Source organism: Corapipo altera, unplaced genomic scaffold (genome assembly GCF_003945725.1).
Source record: "Corapipo altera isolate COAL_440 unplaced genomic scaffold, ASM394572v1 2b, whole genome shotgun sequence".
Taxonomy (NCBI): domain Eukaryota; kingdom Metazoa; phylum Chordata; class Aves; order Passeriformes; family Pipridae; genus Corapipo; species Corapipo altera.
This window is the reverse complement of record NW_020884874.1, coordinates 1387785-1415228: the sequence shown is the minus strand read 5'-3', so window position 1 is coordinate 1415228 and position 27444 is coordinate 1387785. Positions and strand designations below refer to the sequence as shown.

The 27444-nt window shown below is 36.5% G+C and overlaps 1 protein-coding gene across 3 annotated transcripts in view; it reads left to right on the top strand.

Annotated features, from left to right (window-relative positions):
• EPHA7 (EPH receptor A7) overlaps positions 1-4275 on the top strand; it is a 163779-nt gene extending 159504 nt beyond the window's left edge. For all 3 annotated transcript variants that reach the window (XM_027670123.1, XM_027670144.1, XM_027670117.1), the window contains one exon: positions 518-4275. In XM_027670123.1, the coding sequence (XP_027525924.1) occupies positions 518-713 (196 nt within the window). In that variant the 3' untranslated portion in view covers positions 714-4275. The remainder of the gene's footprint in view (positions 1-517) is intronic.
• The last annotated feature ends 23169 nt before the right edge of the window (positions 4276-27444 follow it).

Genomic DNA, 27444 nt, shown 5'->3' with positions numbered 1-27444 from the left:
TTCTTCAGCAATAATTAGGGCTTCTGATAGTATCAGTTAGGCTAAAGGAGAGTCTGCTTTATTAGCTGACATGCTAGAATGTACCTACTCTGCGTATGCTTTTTTAATGAAGCAGAGGTTAAACTGAGCACACCCATTCCACCTTTGTCCTGTTTCTATGTTTTAAACAGTTACCTACATCTTCTCTCAGTACTTAATTTTATACCCTAATACCCATCTGAAAAACTGCACCTCATTCATTTATTTCCTTTGTTTCCAATACTGAAATTGTCAACTATAACCCTGTGGCTCATTGAGATCCAACATGAAACACAACCGCATTTCCTTCATGTTAGAGGTGTTTGCTTGGGAATTTTTTAGTTTATTGATGTTTACCTACCCCGTCAATGAGAATTTTTGTTAAGTAGTGGTATATACATGGCAATGAAAATTATAGTGTAATTTGCCTCTATTACTTCCTGATATCAGGATTCTACTGCACTGCAAATTTCATATGTTGTTATTATTTGTTTGACAGAATCAAAAACATGCCAGGTGCTTTGCAAAACAGAGAACAAGAAAAATCCCTTTCCAGAAGAGATGACAGCCTGAATAGAAATGACATAATGGCAGGAGACAAAGGAAGCAGAAAGGGGAAGCAAAACAAGAGTTATAACCATAAGATCATGAGATTGGTTTGGAGGCACAGTGAACGCTATGAGGCATTTTTTTAAAGCGCATAAGGACTGTAGTTGGGATTAGAGAATGGAAATGTAGAAAAGAAGCATGGAAAGGAATGGAGAAGAAGGGAGGAACAGACTGGCAACAGAAGGAAGAGTAAACAGAGGTGTATGGGAGAGGCCAGAACACACACCTGACAAACTGAGGATTATGACTAATGACAAGAAGGAAAGACTACATCTGAAGAGCATGATGATTTCAGGAGGATGGTGAAGCAGGACATGGCGATGCTGCTAGGGAGAGAAGAGCCAGCAAAGCTGCCCTGGAAGCCTGCCCTGGAAGCTCCTCATGCTAACATAACCCTGCTTCCCCATCTTTCTAGCTCCCCTCTTATACACAAAATATGTATATAGAAGAGCAAAGGAGAAGGAGAAACAGCTAAATAAATCCTTTCCAAAGATCCTGCTGAGGAAGAAGTTTAAGCTGGGATGATACAGATTTGCTCCTACTCATGCTACTTGTGATAGCAAGAGGCAGAGAGCATTCATTCTGTTAGCCATTCTCATGCAGACAAATCAATGGGAGTCTTTGCTTCTGCTTACTAATAGGCCTTGTTGAGAAATAGCAAAATTATAATACTCCAACCAGTCCAGGACATTTTAAAATGTCCTTTTATTCTAGAACAGAAAGAAGAAGAAATTATAACATTCACAGAGAAATGGAAACAGGGAAGAAAAATTCTTGAGCAGTTTGTTTTTAAAGCTGAAAATAATCATTTCACTATTACAGAAAAATATAAGGTGAATTTTACTTATTGTAAAAAAAGTACATTTTATAACTTTTCATGAAAATTTCTGATAAATCTGGGAATTATTTTAATTATGGAGGACTGGTTGTTCTGTTTTATTTTATTTTTTTCTAGAAAATTGGTGTTTCTAGAAGGGAACTGGGAAATTGCCATGTTCAGTCTGTCAGACATTTTAAAATACTCTGATTTCCAAGATAAGAATTCTTCGGGAGTAAGAAAGCTGCAATGTGGCCAGTCTAATCCCTTCCTCACTTCCTTCTCCTCTGCTTTGGTGATCAGACATGTCTAGTTATTAGTCTGCAAAGAGCAAAACCAGTCTCTATGTCTCCCTGAGAAAAGGCATTTTGCCAACTATTTGAAAATTTTTTAACTGGATCTGCTTACAGGAAGTCACTTTTTTGCTGCAGATTATTTCTCCACTTAAATCGTCCTCAAACCTCTTCCACTTTGCCTGGAAAAGTTTATCAGAAAGCACACTGGAAAGGCTCAGATCTTTCTGTCTCCAGTAAAACTGTTTTGGAACATAGTTATAGCTTAGCCAATGTACTGGTATGACAGTTGAGAGACTACTGCTGTTAATGGAGTACTCTATTACCTTGGCATATATAGACACTTTTTACTTGATACTTCTGACTGCAAAGTATTGATGTTTAGGGTATTATAGTTACTTGTGCATTATATTTTTTCTTATAAGTTTTAGAGGACAGCAGTGGATAAATTTTTCTTCTCCTTCAGGGTAACACAGCTTTGCATGAGTCATTCATCTTGAGTGTACACCAGAGTGATATGAAGTTGGTTGTTGTGACACCTTATCAATATGACTCCCATTTTTAGTCTCTTTAGCAGTGGAATGATATAAGTATTGCCTAGTAGAGACAGTGGCCTCATTTAAGAATATCTTGATGACTCTGGATAGGATTCAAATAATTTGTCTGAGTGCGGAGGAGACAAGTGTAAGTCATAACTGAAATATTACCAAAAATCCTTAACTGGTTGGGTTGTCCGTCATTTGCTTGAAGATTTTGGTAAATGGTGGTTTACTGGATTCTCAAATGGCAGTAATGGTCAAGCACTTTTTTAAATTTTTTTTTCAATTTGAACTTTGTTTAAGTTAATTAAACTCTTCTCATCTCAGGGTACCATTTTAGCATTTAGTAGAAGTTTACAAGACCTTCTCTGTCAGTGTAGAAACCTCAGCTACTAAAGAACATACCAAGTATTGAGTCGACACAGTCTCAGCAGAGCTTCAAGAATCAGGCCCACCTCAGTAACTTCTCTCCACTGTTATTGAAATAATACTGGATTTAAATCATATAGCCATGATGTCAACTTACCAAAATCTAGTCTGTCTAGATTATTTTTCAATCAAATGTAGCTCAAAGTTTTATAGCAACCAACATATCATTAAAAAAATGATATTGCAAAGTAGTGTCATAGTATCTCCCCATAATACAGAATTGTTTTATATATAATTTTTACATATTTGAAAGAACATCATTAACTCAGTTGCATACACCTTTTTTGCACTAATAGACTCAGCATAAAGCAATATCAAAACACAGTTAATGTTTCTACTAATTTTATTTAGCCAAACTACAGATTTTGCATAATTTTTCCACTGTTTCTGGTATGAAAGCAGATCTGGAGGTTATGTATACCTGTCTTTTGGCTCTGAGAGAGGATTCAGCTGTGTGGCACCTTCCCACTCTCTGCTACCCAAAAAAAAAAAAAAAAATTCAATTAAGAAATGTGGCATAACCTCTGAAAACTGCAGTCTGACCTACCTTCTCAGTTCAGACACTGAACCGGATGCATGATTTGGGAAGGGATTTAATACCAGCTACCTCAGTAGCCTCATGGTATTACAGGGAAAAGGTTGAAAAAGAGAAAAAGAGAGTATTATAATGTATCCTGAGAGTAGAGGGCAGCATGGTTATTTTGCCTATATTTTTTCTTTTGATCTTGCCTATACTTTTCCTCACAATCCTTCCCCATTGTTGTTTGTCAGCTTTTTCAGGAAGACACTTGGTTGTGTGTAGCTACACCAACTCAAGCCCACATAACCCTATGTATCTGGCAGGTGTTTGACTTGGTAGGGGTAGAGTTCTGTTGGACTGTAAGACCTCCACTGTCCCCTGCAGATTAGGGACATTTCAGCTGTTGAATTCCAGACATCTTCAGGTCTCTATATCCAATATGTACAGTTCAAATGCTTCCTAAATCAGGGGAGTGCACTATGATGAATAGTTTGAATTTGTCCTGTATCCTGTGAATTTACTTACTTCTTCTGTCTATCTTTCTCTCTCTGTCTTGCCCTTCTTTCTCCTGAAATAGAGTGGCCAGGGCTGCATGAATTATTCAACATAAGAGTGTATGATGTATTTATACAGTGATATAACGATACAGTGTATTTATATATATGTTTTCTATTTTGTTTACAGTTTCTTTCCGAATCATCCAGATATCCTGTTTTGCATTTTTACTTGACACTGAGTGCTTGACTTGATGTTTTCAGAGAGATGTCTAATATAATTCCTTATTTTTTTCTTCTCAAGCAATAGTTAATTTGTTGTCTCTGACTGTGTATGTATAGTTAGACTTATTTTCCCCTTCTTCAGTTCTTTCTATTTTATCAGATTTCCTCACCCTTTCATTGCTGAGAGCACTCAAAATTGTGAAATCATTTTCCAGTTCTTTACAGGCAGCTTCTGATTTAACTTTTAAAACCATTTTGTATCAATTTCACATCTGAGAGTTCTTAGATATCACATTTCCCTTTACTACTAATAAAAGTACTTTTACTTAAATCATTTGTTTAATTTCATGCCTCAGTCCAGGAATCTTTGCATGTTCTTAAGTGCCCAGTGGCTGAAATTTATTTCTGTGTTTTTCGGGATGGGGGAGGAAGGACTCCAAGCTATTGTCATTTATGTTTTATTAATTGGTGACCTTTAAAGCAGACTTTAGACCTTCTTATTGCCTCCTGGTTCTGACAGAGTGGTTATACAACCTCCAGAGTGAAAAATTGCTAAGGGCTAGATCCATAAAGTGCGTCTAGGAATGCCTTTAGCCTCTTAGACGTCCTGCCTCCTTGCAAAAGCTATAAACACAGACTAGTCACGTCCCTCTAAACTGAAAGAGAAAACCTGAGTGTTTAGCAACAACCTCCACTAGCTCTGGCATGTTGAGCAGGGAACAGTCTGAGTGAACAGAAGAAAGAGCCAGATGGTGGAAATTAAAGGAATGAATGGTGCACTGATATTGATATATTTTTCAACACTGCTTAATTCATGGGACTGTAAGGTGCTGTGAAGTGGGAATTCCAGCATCTCTCTGCAGTAGCTGTTCCTCTTGTTTATCTCACTATTTCTTGCAGTGCGCTCTAGCATTAAACTACACCTCTGAGGTCACAATCCCTCTCTTTCTCTCTATCCCAGTAAATGTTGAATTTTCAGGGTTAGGCAACAACTGAGTGAACTTCAGGGAACTACCCCGTCAGCCGAAGCACTCAAAGCTGCATTTAGCCACTCCTGTTTTAGTGCAGATCTAAGCTGGGGTCTGTGTTACAATACTTGTGAAAGCAGCGACAAGTATTTGAACCCTGACTTTGCAAATCTGTTAAACTTGCTTGTGTAAAAAGGAATCACTCCATATATCCCATATCTTAACTTCACCCAAATGGCATTCTAGTAATTCTACAAAACCCATTCTCTGTCTACACAAGTACTATGCCATGACCTCATGTGAACACTGAGAGTATGTAGACAGGTGAGTAGACCCTATGAATTATAAACATTCATAAGACACCAGAAATCGTACTTAGTGGGGAAAAGGAGTGGGCGGCATAAGTGAACAATGACTGATGCTTGGTTTTTCTCAAACTGAGATGTATCCCGAATATTTGAGAGAAGGAATTAAGAGTGCATTTATTTATTTTTGTTTTAGAAACACCTCCACTTGCATGTATTAAAAAAAAATCAAAACAAAACAAAACAAAAAAACCCGCATCACAAATATGTAGTACTGACTTTATTTCCCTGTAGTTATGAAAGTAATTCCATCAAAAGCTATAGCTATACTCATCTGGCCTAGTGACAAAAGTGAACTAGCTGTCACAGGAGGTCTCCCCTGAGCCTCCTTTTCTCCAGACTAAACAATTCCAGCTCCCTCAGCTGCTCCTCATAATAATTGTACTCTAGACTCTTAACCAGGTTTGCTGCCTTTCTCTGGACCCACTTCAGCTCCTCAATGTCTTTCACGTTGTAAAGGAGCCAGAACTGAACACAATACTCAAGGTGCAGCGTCTCCAGTGCTGGGTATAGGGGTACAATCACTGCCCTCATCCTTCTGGTCACAATAATTTTGATAAAAGACGAGATGCCATTGACTTTCTTGGCCATTCGGGCACACTGTTTGTATATGTTCAGCTGGCTGTCAACCAGCACCCTCAGATCCTTTTCCTCTGGGCTGCTTTCAAACTACCCCCATCCTGTAGCACTATATGGGGTTGTTGTGACCCAAGTGCAGGAGCTGTCATTTCACCATGTTGAACTTCATGCAATTGACCTTGACCAATTGATCCAGCCTGTCCAGATCCCTCTATGGAGCCTTCCTGTTCTCCAGCAGATCAATGCTCCTGCCCAACTTTATGTCATCTGTAAAGTGACAGAGGTTACACTTGATTTCCTCATCCAGATCATTAGTAAAGATTAAATAGAACAGGCCCCAACACTGTGCTCTAGGGAACACCGCTAGTGACTGGCTGCCAATGGAATTTAACTCCATTCACCACCACTTTCTGGGTCCAGCCATCCAGATATTTTTTACCCTGCAAACACCTGTCTACACCATGAGCAGCTAGTTTCTCACAGAAAATGCTGTGGGAAATTTTGTCAAAGGCTTTAGTAAAGTCAAGATAGGCACTAACCACAGCCTTTCCCTCCTCTACTAAGCAGGTCACCTTGTGATAAAAAGAAATCAGGTTGGTCAAGCAGGACCTACCTTTCACAAACCTGTGCTGGCTGAGTCTGATCTCCTGGTTGTCTTGCATGTGCAGTTATGGCACTCAAGATGATCTGATCCCTAACCTTTCCCAGCACCAAGGTCAGGTTGGTGGGTCTGTAGTGCCCCAGTCCTTCTTTTGACCGTTCTTGTAGCTGGGCGTCACATTTGTTAATCTCCAGTCATTTGGGACTTGCCTGGTGAGCCAACACTGTTGAAAAATGATGAAAAGCAGCTCAGTAAGATCTTCTGCCGGCTCCCTCAGTACACTCAGGTGGATCCTATCTAGACCCTATGGGCTTGTGTGCACCTAAATTGTGTAGAAGGTCACTGAAAATTTCACCTTGCATTATGGGGGCTTCATTCTGCTCCCATACATGTCTTTCAGTTCAGAAGGCTGGGTACCAAGAGAACAACTGGTCTTACTATTACTGAGGCGAAGAAGGCATTATCATTATTTTTTTTAATGTTTTAATATTTATTATAGTTGTAATTATTACTATTATTAAGACTGAGGCATTACCTCAGACCCGTACTCATCCTTTGTCGCTGTAATCCCCCCCACATTCAATAAAGGATAGAAATTCTCCTTAGCCCCCTTTATGTAGCTAATGTATTTATAGAAAGTATTTTATATTATCTTTTTATGGCAGTACATGGATTAAATTCTAGTTGGGCTTCAGCCCTTCAAATTTTCCTCCTGCATAACCTCATGACATCCTTGTAGTCCTCTTGAGTGGCCTGCCCCTTCTTCTAAAGATCATAAACTCTCTGTTTCTGTTATCTAACCTAACCCTCCCCTGACATAACTTCAGGCCATTCCCCCAGATTCTGTAACTGGTCACCACAGAGAAGAGATCAGTGCCTGTCCCTCCCCTTCCTCTCAAGAGGAAGTTGTAGACTGCAATGAAGTCTCCCCTCAACCTCCTCTTCTCAAGGCTGAACAGACAAGTGACCTCAGCCACTCCTCATATGGCTTCCCCTCAAAGCCCTTCACTACCTTTGTTGTCATCCTTTGGACACTTTCTAATTAAGTTTAATATCTTTCTTATATTGTGATGACCTAAACTGCACACAATATTCAAGCTGAGGCTGCCCCAGTGAAGAGCAGAGTGGGACAATCCTCTCACTCAACCAGCTGGTGATGATTTGCCTGATGTCCCCCAAGACATGGTTGGCCCTCCTGGCTGCCAGGACACTGCTGACTCATATTCAACTTGCCATTGGGCAGGACCCCCAGGTCCCTTTCCATGGCACTGCTTTCCAGCACCTCATTTCCCCATCTGTATGTACATTCAGGGTTACCCCATCCCAGGTGCAGAATCCGGCACTTTCCCTTGTTGAACTTCATGTGGTTGGTGATTGCCCAGCCCCCTAATTTGTCGAGGTCTTCCTACAGGGTCTCCCTACCTTTGTGGGAGTCAACAGCTGCTCCCAGTTTTGTGTCCTCTGCAAACTTACTTTGTATTCCTTCCAGTCCTGCATTCAAGTCATTTATGAAGATGCTGAAGAGCACAGGGCCTAAGATGGAACCCTGTGGAAGCCCACTAGTGACAGGTCACCAGTCTGATGTCACCCCATTCACTATTACCCTCTGTGCCTGACCAATGAGCCAATTGCTCACCCACCACATGATGTGTTTATCCAGCTGTGGGCTGGACATTTTGAACAGAAGGATCCTTTGAGAGATGGTATTGAAAGCTTTACTGAAATCCAAAAAATAACATCAACTGGCTTCCCTTGATGAACTAGGCGGGTTACCTCATCATAAAAGGAAATCAGGTTGGATAAACAGGACTTCCCTCTCATGAAGCTATACTGATTGGGCCCAATGACAGCATTGTCTTTCAGGTGTTTTTCAGAATAATCTTCTCCGTAACTTTACCAGGCACTGAAGAGAGACTGACAGGCCTGTAGTTTCCGGGGCCTTCCTTCTTACCCTTCTTGAAAATCGGGGCAATATTTACCAGCTTCCCATCAGCTGAGACCTCTCCAGATTCCCAAGACCACTCAAAAATCATTGAGAGAGGCTTTGCAATGACATCAGCCAGCTCCTTGAGGATTCTTGGATAAATCCCATCAGGCCCCATAGATTTGTAGGGATCAAGCTCGAACAGCAGATCCCGCATAATTTCAGGGTCGACTGGGAGTCATCTCATTCTCATGGTCACAGTCCTCCAACTGAGGGCACTGAGATCCCCTTGGTCCATCATCCGTGTTGAAGACTGAGGCAAAGAAAACATTAAACACCTCTGCCTTTTCTCTGTCCCTGTTTGTGAGGTGACCATTGTCATCCTGTAACAGACTGATGATATTTCTATACTGCCTATTGTCATTAATATTTTTGAAAAAACTTTTTTTATTGTCCCCCACATTTCTGGCAGCTTCAACTCCAGTTGAGCTTTGGCTGCACAGATTTTTTCCCTAGAGTGGTAAGCACTATTTCTGTATTCTTTCCGTGTTGCTTGACCTTGCTTCCACTGGGCATGCACCTTCCTTTTTTGCATTATTTCCAAAGAAAAGATTCCTGTTCAGCCAAACTGCCTGCTTGACTTCTGACATTTGGGAATTGCCTGCTCCTGTGCCCATGACCCCACTCCTTATTTCTCCAAGAACTGAAAACTATCGTTTCATGATTGCTGTACCCAAGACAGCCTCCAACCATCACACTACCCCTCAAGTTCTGCTCTTTTTGCAAACAACAGGTCCAGTGGGGCATTCCTGAGTTGGATCCCTCAGAAGCTGCATTAGGAAAGTACTCCAGGAAACTCCTAGACTGTCTCCTCTGTTGTGTTATATTTCCAGTAGTTATCTGGTAAATTGAAGTCCCTCATGAGAACTAAAACCAGCAAATATGAGAGTTCTCCCAGCTACTTCTAGAATATTTTGTCCACCTCTTCATCCTGGTTGTGTGGTCTCTAACAGATTCCCACCATGACATTTTCCTTATTGACCTTTCCTCTGACTCTTACTCATAAACACTCAAGCCTATCATCACCATCGTTAAACTCCAGACAATCAAAACACTCCCTAAAATACAGGACTACCCCTGCTTGCTTATCCCTTCTGAAGAGATTGTTGCTAACCATTGCAGAAGTCACGTGGGTCATCCAACCATGTTTCTGTTATAGCAATTATGCCATAATTTCCCTGTTGCACCATGGCTTCCAGCTCTTCCCGTTTGTTGCTCGTGCTGCATGCATTGGTGTAGATGAGTAGGCAGGGAATTCTCTCCAAATTAATATTACAAATGAACTTTTAACCAGTGGACAGTAACTGTAATCAAAGTTAAAGTATCAAGGAAAACAAATTGAGATGGTCAGTTTGGAAGAAGGTTTTCTAACAAATGCAACGAGTTGGTTATTTGCTTCATTAAATATTTCAGCTAAGTAAGTGAAACTTAAGAGAAGATGCAATGTTGTCAACCATAATTAATACTAATTTGGACAAGAATATCTCAAACCCTACTGTAATAGGTATTGATAATTGGAGGCAGCAGAAATTTCTTTAGGTTGTTCAAGATCTACAATTTTCTTATTATATTTATATTTATACAAATTGTCAAGAATTTACCAATTAATATGTAACAATATATTTAACGCATTCTTTCTGAAAACTTCATACTTTAGTGTTTTCTAATGTCTGTTGAAAACATGGTTTAAATTATAACTTCAACTTCTGACTTATAGAAACAATAGGCAAGGCTCATGGAAAAAGAAGTGCAGATTTTTGTAGGTGAAACAAATTAGGTTTAAAGCTGGTGCAACATATTAATATTGTGTATCTCTGCCAAATAAAAAAGTAGAAATTTTCACATTAGTCCATTCAGAATTGCATTTTATCTGCACAGTTATAAAAAATGGCATGTTCATTTTGATGACTGAATAGAAAAGGAAGGATTTGGATATTTGTGTCATCACATTCTAATTATCACCAAAGCTGTGCATAACTCCTTATGCAGAACTAGACAAAATTATTGGATAAAACAAAAAAAGGTCTTGCTCTAAGTTTACCAGAAATTTTCTCTATCTACCCATGGGTACACATGGATATTCAAGCACACATGCACAAACAGATGTACAGAGTCCTGTCAAAAGCTCTTATCTTTGTTTCTCTACTCAGGAACTAGAGACATATTAGAATTAAAAAACTTCTTGAGGAAGACTTTGCCTTTGTGTGATATCTGAATCAAAATTTCACAGAAACCTTCATGTGTATAAAGATAATTTTCTGAAATCCAACAAAAACAAGCACTGAGAGATGTAATCTGCATTCTTGCTTGCCTGTGTGTCCATCTTTTGCTTTCATTTTGATAATATCTTTATTTTCCACATCCTCACTTCCATGCTTTTGGACAAGGTTAACAGAACTGCTGAATAACTGCATTCCCACAAGGGACCTAAGAAATAACCTCAAAATTTTACAATGTGTAATTTAAAATAATTAAATAATTCTTCTGTCACCCTTGAAAATAGGGCGCACTACTTTCTCCACTTCCTGCCCTCATAAACATTTTATACTGAAGTATACCCCCAGGAAAAACCAATGCAAAAGTTCTGAAACTCTCATTTTTTTTTTTTTTTTTATTATGATTACCGGGGAGAATGGAGTTGGTGGGATGAATGTAACCAGGATTAAAAATATCAGGTGTCATTAAGTGACATTAAATGTAATGAAATCTCAAGGTCAATTTAATTTCTTGTGTCTCCTTATCTCTCTGACACATAGTACTGTATCTCAGTAGCTGCCACCAACAGCTCCCATCAGAACACTTGGCTAATTAGTAATCAGTCATGTCACTTGGTGTGATCTCATCCTGTCTGACTATTGAACCTGAGTGCAACAACAAAAAAGGAAATTGAAATCTTTTAGCAACTATGTGTTTAGTCCATGTATTTTCGGCAGTTCAAGCTTTCATTATACTACACTCATAGGCATGTTTGAATGTGATGGTTTTGATAGTTATTAATTTAGTAATGAAAAAGCATGACATTTAGCCACCAACAAAATAACCCCATCAAATGCTAAAAGATAAGATTTCTTAGCAATTCAACAGCATTACTACAGTGGAAAAGCTTTTAAATATAATTCCTACTCATATATCCGTTCTCATCAGTACATTTCAGCATGGAGAGTACCCATTATAGCTGAATGAAACCAGAGAACATCTCTTTGCTGGGACATAATCCAGAAAAGAGCTTAACTACATACAGACTGTAAAGACAAGAATATCCCATCAAAGTTACTATATGATGACCCACATGATTAAAATTACACAGAAATGTAGATACTTTTCTGGATTAGAGTCTAAGGCATGAGGCATTTAAGATCAGCCTTTCATGTAGTAAAAATATTTACAAATCTTTTTAAGAGATGACATATAAATAAAAATTACTATCTTGCCTTTGACTGCTAGACTCAGGACAACTTCATATGTGAAAATCCTGCACATTAGATGATCACTTTATTCCCAAACTAAGCAGCTGTTTGAAGTGGCAGTCCTAAAGTGCTAATCTTTGCTACCAATAAACAAAAGTAAATCATGGCAGAAAACTCGTTTATGTGCAGTAATCTCCAGAGGATTAGCATTTCAAGGGATCAGATTTCCTAAAACTCGTCTTTCCTGATAACAGCCTCTGCTGTGAGGTGACACACCAATAGGCATAAATTATCTAGAGCTGCAGATAAGCAGAGGCCATTTGGGGGTTCGAAGTGCAATATAAATAGATGCAAAACCGTAGGGGAACTGGTGCTCATCACAAACCTCAGAAGGATTAGCAGTTCAAGCTCTGATTTCCTTGCTGTTGTTAGCTGTGATTTATCATCAGACAGTGACTGAGAGTCTGTCTTATCTGTGATAATTTAATGGCTTAATGGCAGTCCCTTTATCTGGGGGTCATAATTAAGCTTGTTTGATCAGTTTCCTAACAAGCACCTCGCCTGCATTTTTAGCTATGCCTATTTGTTCTCTGTGTGTAGCAGCATTTTTGTTAATTAGTATTAACAATATTATTGTTAACAATTACTGGTAATGATAACAATCTCTTAAAAGGATAGCATTTATCTGGAGGAAAAACACGAGTCAAAAAAGATGCAAGACTTTTAATTTAAATGCATTTATAGGAGATATTAACTGCAGTCTCAGCATCTTTTTGGCTTGTTGGATTCGAAACTAACTCATATACATAACTGAATAAAATAATTTTAAGTTGAATCATTTTTCTCTTGTACAAAATTAACATTAATTTGAAAGCTGACTCCTATCTTACTGTCATTTACTGACTCTCTCTATCATCTTACTAATTAGCTATTTCTTTCACTCTCATGGGAACTTTTTCAACAAAAGGTGAATTTTAAGACCTTATTATGACTGTTTAAAAACATAGTCATAAAAATTGTCATCAAAATGACACTTTAGCTGTTAAACTCACTACAAAAAGAAGCAACTAATTATTTCTTCTTAAATGTACAGAATAATAGATATCTGAAAGGAAATCTAAGATTTTATTTTTTAATGCAAAGCAGTGACAAAAAAACAACTGCATTAAATGTGGGTTGATTTGTTTTTGTTAGATTTTTTTCTTAAAGAAGAGAAAATAAAAAGAAACAAGTTGAGATTGGACACATTATTTCTTAATTATTGATGTAATTTTCTTAATGAGATATCTTGGAGGCCACACAGAGATGTGACTAGATTATGTTTTGATATTTAGGGAAACAGAATGACTGGCTGTAGAAAGACATCTAAAAAACTTCATTACATGTATGTAGACACAAGAAGTATGTTTGTCATAGGTGCGTTTATGTATATAAATCTATTAATATTTCCATTTGTATGAATTTGCACATCTATATGTATTTTGTATTATACATTTGACTTTTTGTATGCTTTTAGTCATATACATAAATTTATGTATTCACAGATTTATTAAAGTTTGTCGTTAGAATAGGTGTTATTTATCTTTTTAAGAAAAAATTAATGGTGGGACAGAGAATATATATGTCTAACTAAATTAATTATTTAGGTACTATAATTAATGCAGAAATACAAGATTCGTTAGAGTCATTCCACTTACCTGAGTTGCTTGTTTTAGAATTGGATTAGTTGCTTTTCTTTCTCATAGCTATAGATGAACCCTAGGTGATGTGGCTAACCTTGTAGGTGGTTGATGTGGGATGAATTCCACCCACATCAATGAAAGAAATAATAAATTTCAGAATGAGAATTTTGAATACTTTCTTATAAAGAAAGTTTTTTCCCTATACTTTGGAAATGGAAGAACTGTCACAGAAGTATTACACATGTGTGTGTGGATAAATAAATTTCCTGCCTCATGTAGAAAAAGGCTCACCTGAGAACTCTGAATACATCAGGAATACATCAGCCTTTTCCTCTGGATATTATCAAATAACCTATAGTAATATTGATTAAATAGGCAAAGACTTGCAGGCAACAGCAAAGAGAAACAAAACCAAAAAAACCAACACGTCTATTCATTCTCCTATCCTGATAGTCCAATTTTACTGACTTTTGCTGAGTTTTGCAGGTAGATCAGAAATGGCTTGTGTTCAGCTGTTTGGCAAGCAGGAATTTGATTTTAAGCTTGCTATCTGGCCAAGAGTATGGCAGAGGAATTTACTAGGAGTATTACAGACTATAGTTTCGAATGAGTTTTGTTCCACACAAAAACCTTGGTCCAGTTCTTGATGAAATCAGTGAGAAACTTTTCACTGACTGTAGTGAGATCAGGGTGAAGGTGCCAGCCATACTGCAGCTGCAGCTGGCAGTTGCCTGGGAAGATGAAATTTTACTGAACTATGAAACAAGCAAAATGTGTGAAAGATAGAAATGACAAGGTGTAAGGGAGATTGCAATGCAACACAGTGAAATCATTACCCAGTATCTGCAGCTAAGGCCATTGACACTTGGGTGCTGAGCTGACGCTCGGAGGCCTCAATGAGATAAGTCCACACAGTCATCAAGACGTGTGCTTTACATATCTAACTTCGCAGATAACTTTCCAAAACTAATAAGACAAAAATATTCCTTGATGAAAATTATTTTTGTTGTTGTCAGTAGGTGACAAGTTTAGCAGATTTTTTTCTGCCACTAGAACAAATTGTTAAGGATATATAAAATACGAATTCTTGCCCAGATCACAGTGAGAACAGAGACAGCATCACGCAGTCACCACTGTGTTGTTAGTTACTCACCAGTTAGTGCCAGATATAATATAGCCAAATAAATCTACAAGAACAAAAACATCATGAACTTTGTGAAATGCTGTGAAATACTGAAACCTTAGTTTTAGGTTCACCAAAGGTTTCAGTGGATCTTGCTGTTTTCAGTATAGAAGACAATAAATATCCTAAATATTTGTCATTGTTTTAATTTTGGCCGTTACTTGCCACTACTTGCAGAAATAATGCTGATTCTAAAAAGAAATAATAGATATGATAAAACAACTGCTCATATGTCTGAAAAATGCAATAAATTTTCAGTTAATAATGCTATTTATTGGTTTCTGTCTCTGGGTTCATGGTCAGGATTAAATTTGTTGATTTGATTTTGTGTAGTTTTGCATGAAAATTATCAATATTTGGTAACATATTCAGTCCTATTGTTCTTCTAGCATTTGTAGCTTTAATAGCATTATTTTAGTGGCTATATGTATATATAAATATAAACATGTTGGTATACACATACATGGATACTGATATACAAACACATAAATTCTCGTTTGTTCTTTGATGTACAAACAATTTTCAAGAATCTATTTTCACCCACAAACAGCCATGTTATTACTGGAAAACAGTTCCAAATGTGATTTGAATACTTCCATTACAAAGATAAATTTTGTTCCCACCTGAATGTAAATGTTGTTTTCACTAGATCAGACCCAATTCTATATGTATAAAAAACAATCTCCTTGATATTTGAGACATTTATTATTACATTATGAAAATTTTGCATAATATGGTCTTCTCATGCAAACCCTTGAATTCTGTTTTCAGTTCTTCCATTGATTTACTATTTTATTATAGAGAAACCTTTTAATCTCTCTGAACTTCAGTTTACTCATTTGAAGTAGGTGAGTAAACAAGTGTGATTTAATTGATGTTTATAAAGCACTTTGATACCTTGTAATGAAAAACAAGACAGAAGTGATAAATATTCTTAAAGGTATGCTCTTTTTTTTTGCTCCGGGGTTCACCAAAAGTCTATGTTATTGCTAAATTTAGGATCATCTGTTCTACTCATACTCTTTTCACAATCAGAATTGTTCAAAATGTTATAACGTAATGTATTTTCATACTTAAAACACCATTTTCACGAAAAAAATCGTAAAATACTGTGGGCATAATATGGTTCTTAAAAAGTTAGTTTTTCATTAAATATTTCCCATAATTTCATGACACTCTTCTTAAATTCCAAAATCTGCAATTCACTGTGTATTCACAGACTCCTGTATATATATGGAATCCTGGTAGTACATGGCTCAAAGCATTCAGCAGAGAAATCTATTGACAATTCAGTAGTGGGGTGGATAATACAGTAACAATGTGCCTAATAATAATAATATAAACCAGCATCTTGTGATATGTATACACCAGAATAAATATGGATGTATAAAACCTGATATATGTAACAATCTCTCTATGTACAGCAAAGTTTTTTGTTTTCTTTAAAAAAAGAAGCTGGTTAAATAAGCTGGTTAAAATACTCAAATATGCTTATATCTGTTTATGAAGAATAATCGTTCAAAGTCACAAAGTGTTTGTTAGTCAACTAGAAATACCAATTCAAGCTTTCCTTTGGATTTTGTGGTCTTCAGGAATGCAGGGCAGGCATTGGCATATTTTCAGGTTTGACTTTTCCATTCCAGAGGACCAGGAAGTATTGGGTCTATTCCAGGCCTAATTCATATTCTGGAATACAGTTTCTTCCATGATAACCTAATTGCATAGTGGCAGAATACCACAGCCACTGGAGCTGTGGGACCAACATCTAATACTGTAATTTAAGAATGGACAGATCAATGAGACAGATCAAAACCTGGTCTTTCGTTCATATATGTTCCATAAAACTGACTTCCTTGGGGAAAAATATGTAAAGTTTTCTTCTATAGCACTTAATCGGATCCAGTGGGGGGTCCTAACAAGGTAAGGGGGAGGACACATTAACTAATTCGCTGATCAGAGCTTTTTCTTAGGCTTCAAACAGTAACTTGCTGCTAAGGAACAGGACACAAAAGATAGTACCATCAAAACTGCATTGTTATTTCCTCGTAATTTCTATTACAAGACAGGGGAAGGAATATCTCTCTCAGGGATTGAGGGAGATGACAACTTGGAGAGGGTTATTAATTACCAGTTACTATTCATGGGTTTTCTGTTTAAATGTGCAGGAATATGAGATTTGGATGTGAAATCAAGCTCATATCTCCCAGGCAGCTGTGCTGCACTAGAAATACATAATTTAGAACACTTCTACCTTCAAGCTCTTGCACGGCGTTTTAATGGCTCATTGACAAAATGATGAGGTGGGAAGAGCAAAAAAAATTAACTCCTCCCAGATGAGAATCAGAAAGAGAGATCATTCCTCTATTCATAAAGTTGTGCAGGGATACTGTTTTGCAAAAAACAATGAAGAAGGAGATTACAAGCTGTAGGTATTAAGTAAAAAATAAGTCACTATAGTTACTTTGGTAGGTTTCAGCTATATCATGTAGCACATGCTGACCTCTAGTTCCAGAGCAGACTGGGGAAAGTCAGCTGCAGTTGCTCATATGCTTACAAATCTAAACCTACCACTGGCAAAGAGAATCTCTCTATATGATTTCTGTGACAAGTGAAATAATTTTCATGCCTTCCCTACTGCAATTTCAGTAGGAAACTGTGATCGTATTGAAGATCTTCACATTTTGCTTAGAAAAGGTCATACTGGGGGCAACATGTGAAGCATTATAACTTACATTTTGGAAAAGGAGCCAGGTACTCAGGGAGAAGTGATGAAACCTCACTCTCATCAAGATTCTTCCTCAAAAACAAGGAAACTGATACACTGCTCTGAAGAACTGTGGTTATAAGTTAAAAGCAGACCACCACAAAGGGTCCAAAAAACAGTGTTTATTGTTATTGAAAGTACTTAAAGTTTTGGAATATCAGTAGAGTTGTCAGAAAAAAATTTTCTCATGTTGTGAAAAGATTATAAAGATTGGACTTTACTATGAAACATCCCTATGTAGTACTGGGGAAAACCCCAAGCAATTCCCTTATAATTCAACTTTAGTTATCGCATTGACCCTTTTCTTATTGCCCTTATGTATGATTTTTTCTAATTTGACAAATATCTCTATCTCAATACTATTACTTAATGATAACATCTTTGGAATGCTCAGTTAGACCTGTTCTTCACCTCCTTTGAATAATCATTTTTTCTTGCAAGCAGGTAAGTCATTGTTAGTGACATAGTACATTCATTTGAGTCTAAATTTACCCTTTCCCATGGCCAAAATAACTCACAAGGAACATCAGAATTCATGTCCATATGCAGCTTATCTTGCATTCATTAACTGAAAAATATAATTACTTCTGTGCAAAATAAGGTGATGATAATTTTTTTTCACAAAACTTGAAAGTCTCAGAAGCAAAACACCTATTGCTTGCCCGTATTGGTACATGGCTTTTACTAGATGAATGTGAGGTTGGAGAGGTGTTTTCAGATTCTTAACAGAGTGAAAAAAGATCTCAAGTTTTTGAAGGCTGGTGACAATAACTGGTGATGGTTTGTATTTTGCTGTAAAGGATAAATACTGAGATCTATGAGCATCTTTTTTTCTCTCTTCCAATTAAAACAAGTAGTTGATTCCTATAGAATTAGGACAAAACCTCATTTTATTGAACTCAGTTTCCTCTCCTCTGCAGGAAAGAAATGATTCATACCAAATGGTAGATGAGGTGTGAGTTGACTGTGAAGTTTTCTGCGATTGTTTCTCAGGCAATGTACTTCAGTTGCAATTTTATCTACATAGAGACCATAGTGTCAAATAGAGAAGAACAAACCTTCTGTTCAGTTTTTAAAGTTAGTGTTGGTGAATATATTGCTGTTAAAATGTATACTTTTACACTGTTTCTTCCTTTTCTGTGTTTGTATTACCAGTATTTGATAGTCAAACTAAAAATATAATCAACATGGTCTGCACTAAAAATGTCCTACAATTTGAAGAACTTTCAAAGAGGTAAAAGGAGAACCTGCTTTTGATCTACTGAGTACTGGTTGCTCAAAGTTCTCCTCCATGTCCTATTGCTATTAATTAGGGATTTTTAGTCTAATTTGACTAGGGACATTTTTCCTCTTGTTTTTAGATGTTGTCACAATAAAGAAAACTCAAAATACGTCAGAAACATTTGTCATTATTGTTTTCACTGTTAGAAATCTGTGTAGAAACTCCAGTACTGCTATTGGTGGATAACTGGAGGAAGGGAAGTAAGTCAATCCAGAAATTATGAGATGGAGCCATTTTCAAGGCAATCTTCCTATCAAACAGAAGAGATAATTTCAAAATTTCATTAATACTCTGCAATTTCTTTGCAATTGTTCATCTCAAGGAAGTCACGATTCATGACTGATCTTTCAGTATTTGTCTTTTCTTCTTAAGAAATTGTGTTGGAGAAAGTCCCTGGGAAGGGAAGGGACATACTTTAAGTATTTAAAATATCACAGCAGAATCAAACACCATCAAAATAGAGAGACACAAATGACTTGTAGAATGGCCTAATTTTTGTAATTACATGATTAGATTCATTCAGAGCCACTGATCTCTTCAGATACATGTGTAGGTCTATTGATCACAAATCTGCCTCACTGTTGTACTAACAGATGCACAGTTATTAATCTTGGAAAGAATCCACGTTCCCTTTTTAGAGAGATCAGAGAAGCTAATTAAGGATGCACTTGTGTGGAGGAACTGCTCTGCCCTTCCTATAAATGGGCAAAAATGATGCCAGAATGCCAGGATCTGTGAAACAAATACCAAGAAAAATAATTGTGCCATACATCATAATCTTTTCATTCTTCTCTGCTGTTTTAAGCCAATATCCTTCTCAGATTACATGTTCAGTGTAACAAGTGCAGCTCTGCAAATGTATGACACCTGCTAACTGTTCTCCTTCCCTTCTCAAACTTCTCGTTTACCAACCTTTGTTAAGTGCTCCGGTGGGTTGACACAGCACAATTCATGCCAAAAGCTGCTCTCTACAAGGGCACTAATAGCTCAGCAATATGAGCCAGAGTTATTAAACCACATCCTTAGCAGTGTCTGGTCTATTTGGAAATATAAATAAATAATGAGGAAAACACAGGAAATCTGTGCTCAGATGAGATTAGTGCTCAGATGAGATTAGTGTTCAGATTGTTGGGGTTCAGTTACTGCCAGGAACTATATAATGTACAAAACATACTATTTGTCTATTCATTTTGCAAGGTAATATCTTAGATTTTTAGCAGACTTGCCATGGTGAACAATAATAAAGTTTTATACTTCATAAATTAATCAAATCAAAGACTGTATAACTCTTCTTGTCTGCTTTTGAGATTTTGACCTATCCTATCCAAATAGGTTATAATTATTTTTTTTTACCATACTTAAACCTGTTAAAACTGTTTTCATACATGATTCGTATACTTCTTTGGAGATGACTCCTTCAGACACTTAAATAGCAAGATGAGCCATTATCAACCAATAACTAGATTTGTGCTGAGTAAACAACAAAATCCCCTAGGAAAGGAACATAGGGGCACTTTTTACCACCATTTTGGTCATTTAAATGTTGGCAATGTTCACTTTTTTTCCTTCCCTTTTTCTCTCATAACTAGGACTAACCTTAAGAATATGGAGGTAAGTGATTTCTTGGACTTTTAAAGATCCAGGGATGTTCCTCCCATAAACATCCTTTTTCTCTGTAGGTTACCTGAAGGACCTTACTCTTCCTTCCTGACAGGGTAAGGATTTCGAATCATCCACCATGTACTAAAAGTTCAAGAAGACATCACACAAATTAGTCTTGTACTACACAACTGCTATAGTAACATTTTCAGAATGACAACAGTGTCCTACATTGCTTTTTCAATCACTGAGCTTATGAAATTTCTGGGATATCAATCACATTTTTGTGGTAAAGGCTTTAAGATATCTGAATGTGTGGTTAAGGACATAAGTATATGAAGTGTAGCACTTACAATGTTAGTGTCCTCAACAGGGGAGGTAAAAAGTATAGTAGAATGGAAAAGACATATCCACAATATTGGAGATCAGGATTGTAAAATGAGTTCTCAGAAAGAAGAACAGAGGAATTGCAGGTGTCATAGGATAAAATAAGGCTTGGTTTCTCAATTTTACTCAAGATCTTCATTTGCCTAAGGCTGATTATATTAAACTTAAGACACAACAATCTAAAAAAATGAGAGAGGAATGGTGGACTATGGCTACATTGGAATACCAGCTTGGGTGCACTCAATCCTGAAGTGTATTGTAAGTGATTTTGCCCATAGAATCCATGTTCCTAATTCATCTGCTTTACTTAGCTCAAAAGGTTTTAAATTCTCACAGTAGTTTGTTTTGTTTTACTAGGAAGTAGAAGGAAAATAAGAAGTAAAGGCAGGGAAGCATCTAAGGCAAGATTGATTTTGGAGTCTGTAATGGCAGGTTTATTGATTCTGACTCATGAAGTTCGAAGTTATAGATTTGTGTGATGTTACAAAGCCAGCTAAAAGAGCTACATAATGTCACACACTACCCAAGTATTGGTCAATTAAATTCTTGTTTTATATCTTTTGGCTCTTTTATGTACATTGTAGACATGATTTAACAGTTGGATCAAACATTCAGCCTCCTTTCTTTAAGTAGCAAACAATATTGTGTACTCTACAAAAATAGGGGCATAAAAGCCATCTGATTCTCCTAAAAATAAGATTTTAACATCAAAAATAAAAAGAGAGATGGCAGTGGTATTTACATATTTTTAGATATTTCTAGTTAAATTATTCTGTATTGAATAAAATTTTTGCTGTCCTATAAATAAAAAAATAAATGTACTATTATTTCTTGTGCTTGTTGGTGCTTTGTCTGGAAGGATAAGTTCAAATAAAACTCAAAAAGACATTATGCAGGAAGAAGAAAAGTTGTCGTAGGCAATATTTAGTCTTCCAGAGAGATTTCAGTTAAGCGTCATGGTGACAGATTTCCAAGAAAAAAATCTTTTAGCTTGGCTTATCTATAGACTTTAGAGGGAATGGAGAGAACAAGAGTGATATTTGAGTCTTAAACTAAGCTGTTTGCTGTTTGTGTAATTTAGACTTTGAGTGTTTTTCTTTTCTCTGGCAGTAGAGCTGACCAGATATGAAAATATTAACCAAGTCAGATATGGTAACACACTTTCTGAGCCCTTCTTAATTAAGAATGGTGTGAAACAAGACTGTGTTTTCGCTCCTACCCTATTCACCGTCTTCTTTAGCATGATGCTCCAAAGGGCCACAGCAGACCTCGATGATCAGGACGGTATCTACATTCAATATCATACTGATGGAAGCCTATTCAATCTAAGGTGCCTGAAGGCCCACACCAAGACCTTAAACCATCTTGTCCGGGAGCTGCTTTATGCTGATGACGCCGCCCTTGTTGCCCACACAGAAGCAGCCCTGCAGCGTTTAACATCCTGCTTTGCAGATGCTGCTGAGCTCTTTGGGCTGGAAGTCAGCTTAAAGAAGACAGAGGTCCTCCATCAACCCGCACCTCAGGAAGTTCCCCATCATCCCCACATCACCATTGGCCAATCAGAGCTCAAATCAGTCCAACAGTTTAATTACCTTGGTAGCCTCATCTCCTCAGATGGTAAGATCATTGCAATTTAATAAAGAAGTTAATATCATGTAATTTTTATGAAGAAGCAAAGCAAGAACAATATTTACACAATGTTTCACGAAATAAAATTTGCTCACACCAGCTGCTGAATTTGTGTCTAGCTGTTACCTACCACAACAGAGACTAATATAGAGAAAGAGATCACCTACAGGGAAAAAAAAAAGGAAAAAGTAATGGGTCATTGGATAAAAAACTTTTTATTAAAAGTGATTTTTGATATTTGAGATAGGTGGGTTAGGTAAGTGAGGAAAAATACATGTATCTAATGAAGAATGTGTTCATTTTCCAGAAAACAAAATACAATTTTTTGCTACCTCTGTAACACACCTGTCTAGTGTGGACCTCCCTAGTTTTTTTCATTAAATTATGATAACTAAACTCACAGTAACTATGAAAGCAAGTTTGGAAATGGAATTAAAATTCTAGGAACATGAACGGAACTTCATCTAACTCGCTATTTTTCTCCAAAATTTCTATGAAAATAATCCTTCAATTTCAGTAGAATCTGAAGACAACAAGAAAATCCGGAGAAGCTGAAGAAAAGTTTGGATCAAATTCTCTTTTTCCAACTGATTTTTATATACCTTTTTTGGGCCTGGTCCTCAATTAGTGATATATGATGAGCACGTGTGAAGCTGAGAAAATTGCCACATCTTATTCATTTACTGTTGCTGCACTTCCAAAGTATATAGATTGCATTGTTATCTGTATTGCTCTTCTCCTACTGAACCTGATAGGTCCTGTGTGAGGCCAGGTTGCTCTATGTGAAATGGAAAAACAAACACAGCAGTCATTCACTTCTTTTTTTCCCTAGCCAAAAAAACTGAGCCAACTCACAGTGGGAACGTAGGTATGCAGTGTTGAGCCTCACCAGTAATAAATATTAATTTCTTGGATGTGAAAGGAAACTGAGAAGGAACTGGATCTGTGAACTACAATATCTCCAGTGGTTATGGTAGGAGTGGGTACACTCTTCACTCAGAGTTGTACCTAAATTTGAACTCTGGTGCTTTTGTAGTCTTGCATGAATCTCAATAGTTTGATGTTATATACCATGAACCACACCTATAATCTTACACTGAAAGCGAAAAAGAAAAAAATATATTGAAAGAAAGTTATCTTTCTGGTTTGGGGATTTTTTCAAACATCTGAATAAGTTAAATAAATGTTGTAGATCAGGCCCACAGTTTGCGTAAAACAGCTCCTCTCCATTGATTCCAGTTCAGCTGAGAATCTGGCCTAGTAATTTTTAAGTCAAACAACATAATCTGATTTGCATGAAATGTTACACGCAAGAATGAACTGGGAAACACGATGTGGGATCCTTTTATTCAGCTTTTTAATTACTTCTACATAATTCTACAAGGCAGAGATTATTACATTCAGAGGACAATATTTGATCCCCTTTGGTTAATTTAAATCTCATTTAAAAGTTCCTGTGGGAGAGTTCTGGATCAGAATGTCTGACACCACAGCTGTATTTACACCAATGAGAGTAAGAGCATTCAAGATACATAAGACAAAATAAACAAATACAGTTTAAAAATCAAAATAATATTCAACAGCAAGTTACACACATACATTTGCTAATTTTCCTCATACAACTCTTATGAAGTGAAGAAAGACTTATCTTTAAGTTACATATGGGAAAACTCAGTGGCAAAATGAATTGCTCACTGCTACAGCAAGGTCATTTTCAGATGTAAGTTTGAAACTTGGGGGTTTTTAGCTATTAGACATTATGTCCCTTTTCCAATTAACTAGAGGTAGGGTTTCTTCACTTAGCAAAAGAGAAGGAAAAAAAAATTCATCTTTCACTTTCCCAGCATTTCTAAATTATTCCCTCTATGCATCATTCATTAATTGTATTTCTGTTTCTGGTAGATTTGTCTTCTTCACCTGTATGTCTTCTCCCTCTTCTACTGCACACAAAGATGATTTCTTATGATATATTTTCAAAAATAAATGAAATTATTTTCTTCTTATTTACAAATATACAGCAACAAATATAAGAAGACTTTATATCTGTGTGAAGACAAATAGGATGATTAGGATTATATTTTAAAATGTTTAAGTGTTCTTTAGATAATGTCTTTTATTGTTCATATATTTTTTTTATTGTTCTATTTTTAAAGACTTTATATACTGGAGTAGGAGCATGGACACCTTGGAATGATTTTTATTTGTTCTGAGGTATGTGCAGACATATTCCCAACTACTCGACTTTTGTCAGACCTCCACACTCTCCCTTCTCACACTTCACATCTACTCTAGCCTATTTATCTTTTGATGTAGTTCGTTCGCTTACAAATTTTTATATTTTATTTTTACATTGAGAATGGCCATTTAATATGTGACATGAGTGAATACTATAGAAATTACACATTTTTCAGCTGCATTGTCCCAAGTAGTTTAAGATATATAGTTTTACAATTAGCCGAAGATTGCCATCATGCTCAGGTATGTCTGTAGAATAATAAGCCAGACTTCTATAAAATATTTTCTGGATGGTAGAAGCACATAGGTACCTTGAAAGCAGCCCTGATAGACAAGCTGAAGTTCAGAAGAGTTGATGAAATAACAGTGGACCACAGGAGAAAAATAGAACCTTTGGAAATACTTTTAATACTTGCAAGAATATCACAAAAATGAAAGCAAATTACAGCATTTTTGAGAGCAATTTGACTCTTACTAAAGGTTGCCACAGGTGATAATTTTCCATAAAGACTTAAAATAAAATAAATAATACATTGAGCAGATAAGCTAGCATGGCTGGTGCCCAGGAACCCATTGTGAGATCCTTCGACTTCATGTTCTGGTGTTCAACCAAGAAAAGATTCACACAGGGCAGCCAAGAACTACATTACCCAGCAAATTTGGAGATTACACAGAAACCTTAGGTGGTCAGCTAAACAGAAAATGCTATGTAGGACAGCTATGCCAGCATCCAACAGGAAGAAGCTGCATATGGGAGCTCTATTAATAACACTTTTTCTTTTATCACAATTCAACAATGAGAACAAGACAAATAATGTGCATCTGTGTGAGTATCTTTGTGCTGGGTATGCAAATGGGTATGCAAACATTTAGTTAAGAAACAGTTCTTTGGGTGGGATTCAATTTGAGATCAAGGCACTTAAATCTAGGAGTCTATCTTAAGGTCTCTCTATTGCTAATAGAACACTCAATGAACATCTTGTCAGTATGCTTGGTGGAGATGAATGATTCTGCTACATTTAAGTTACATTTCTACGTATTGTTTAAACACAGGTGTCTGGAGGCACTTTAGGAGCACTGGAATACCTAGTATCCATCCAGGTAAATGATAATTTAGTTCTTATGTCACATCTACCAGCCCATGCAAATGCATTGGTCACACAGTACACTGTTAGTCTCTTATAACTGAGAATTTACCTGAGCTGACAGTACTAACACAGGATCCTTGGAAGACATGTGCATTCCTGCAGCAGGGGATGGAAGCCAGGTAGAAGAAAAATATGTCTTCTCAAATGGTTCTGGATGCTTCAGGAAAGTACCCTGGACTCTTCTAGTTGATTCTTGTCACATTTTCCCGTTTTGCAGCTGTTGCTATGCAGAGTGACACTACCAACAAAGGTGACAGGAGTGCAGGGCTGGGGGAGGCAATGCAATAAGGAACAGGTCTGTGATTTTGTCTTTCTTTGTCTCCATCACAATACCTTCCCTGGTTATGCATTTCCTTTTAAAGGTATGTTGTTCCTCCCAGTCCATTACAAATATGTCAGAAAATTATTCTTCTCTAGGTCCACTTTCTAGTCTCTCTGTTAGAATAGATAGCTGACTCGTTAATAAATCTATCAGCCTACCAATCTTCCTGACACCTCTGTGGAGATATAATTAAGAAGTCTACAATCCATATACAAGAGTATTACTTTTTCTAGATACAAATAACACCTTCAAATTACTGAAAGTAAATATTTTAATTTTTTGGCTATTTTTATGTTTTACCTCATTATTCCCATTTTTAAAAGTGAAAGACAGAGGACAACAAAGTATATAAAACTGGTTTCTATTTTAGTGGGAAGGTCAACACATTGAAAAATAACTTAGATTTCCTGGGAGATATTGAAAAATTGAAAAGGTAAACTTTGAAGACCATGTGCTTCTTTTAGTCTTTTTTTCCCCATAATACAAGTCCAGGTAACTGAAAATATATTGGAAAAAAAAAAGATTCTAGCTTCAATCAAAAAGCACACGTAACATGGTGAGAAAATGTGGTATCTAAATACAGCTTTTTCCTTTAGGATCACATAAGATAACTCAAATCTTAATAATGGAATTTGTCTCACTCCTTCCCTTATTGAAATATGAAAAAAAGATAATTAAAGTGAAAACTAGGCAACAAATACTTAGAGAAGTATAAAAAATACAGTAAAACTACCTACTTTTACTTTAATGGAGCACAATTTTATCTTTTCATTCAGCAAAGGATATGAAAAACACATAAGTGAAAGAAAAGCATATTAAGAATGAAAACGATTTTTATATCTAAAATTTGCAGCTGGAGAATTAGAATTTGGCTTAGTATTAGCAAATTGTTTATTGGTCTTAACAGTAGTGATAGTCCCAGAGCATCAACTGTAATCAGAGATCTGTTTGTAAAGCTAATTCATTCAATTTATTAATTTCTTCCCCTTCTCATAAAAAATAAAAGCTTTCTCTATAGCTGTTCCTAAATCTTACTCTTATAAAAATGTGATTGCTGTGAAAAAAAAAGAAAAAAAAAGAAAGAGCATAGAGTTTTAGACTGGTTAAATTTAATTTAAAAACTTTAGCTGATCTGAAGGGACTTAAGATTATTATTCCATTATAAGTTGACCAGAGAGTTATTTGGAAAAAAAGAAAACATATAAAAAGTAATTTCATAACACAAAAACAATCAGGTAGTATTGTGAGAGTAAGCATTTCTATTACCATTCTCTGCTCTTATCACACGTTTTACTGCTTGTGTGGTCAAGGATTCCTAAGCTCAACGCGTAAAATGAAGTGCAAGAGCTAGTATGTTATCAAAAG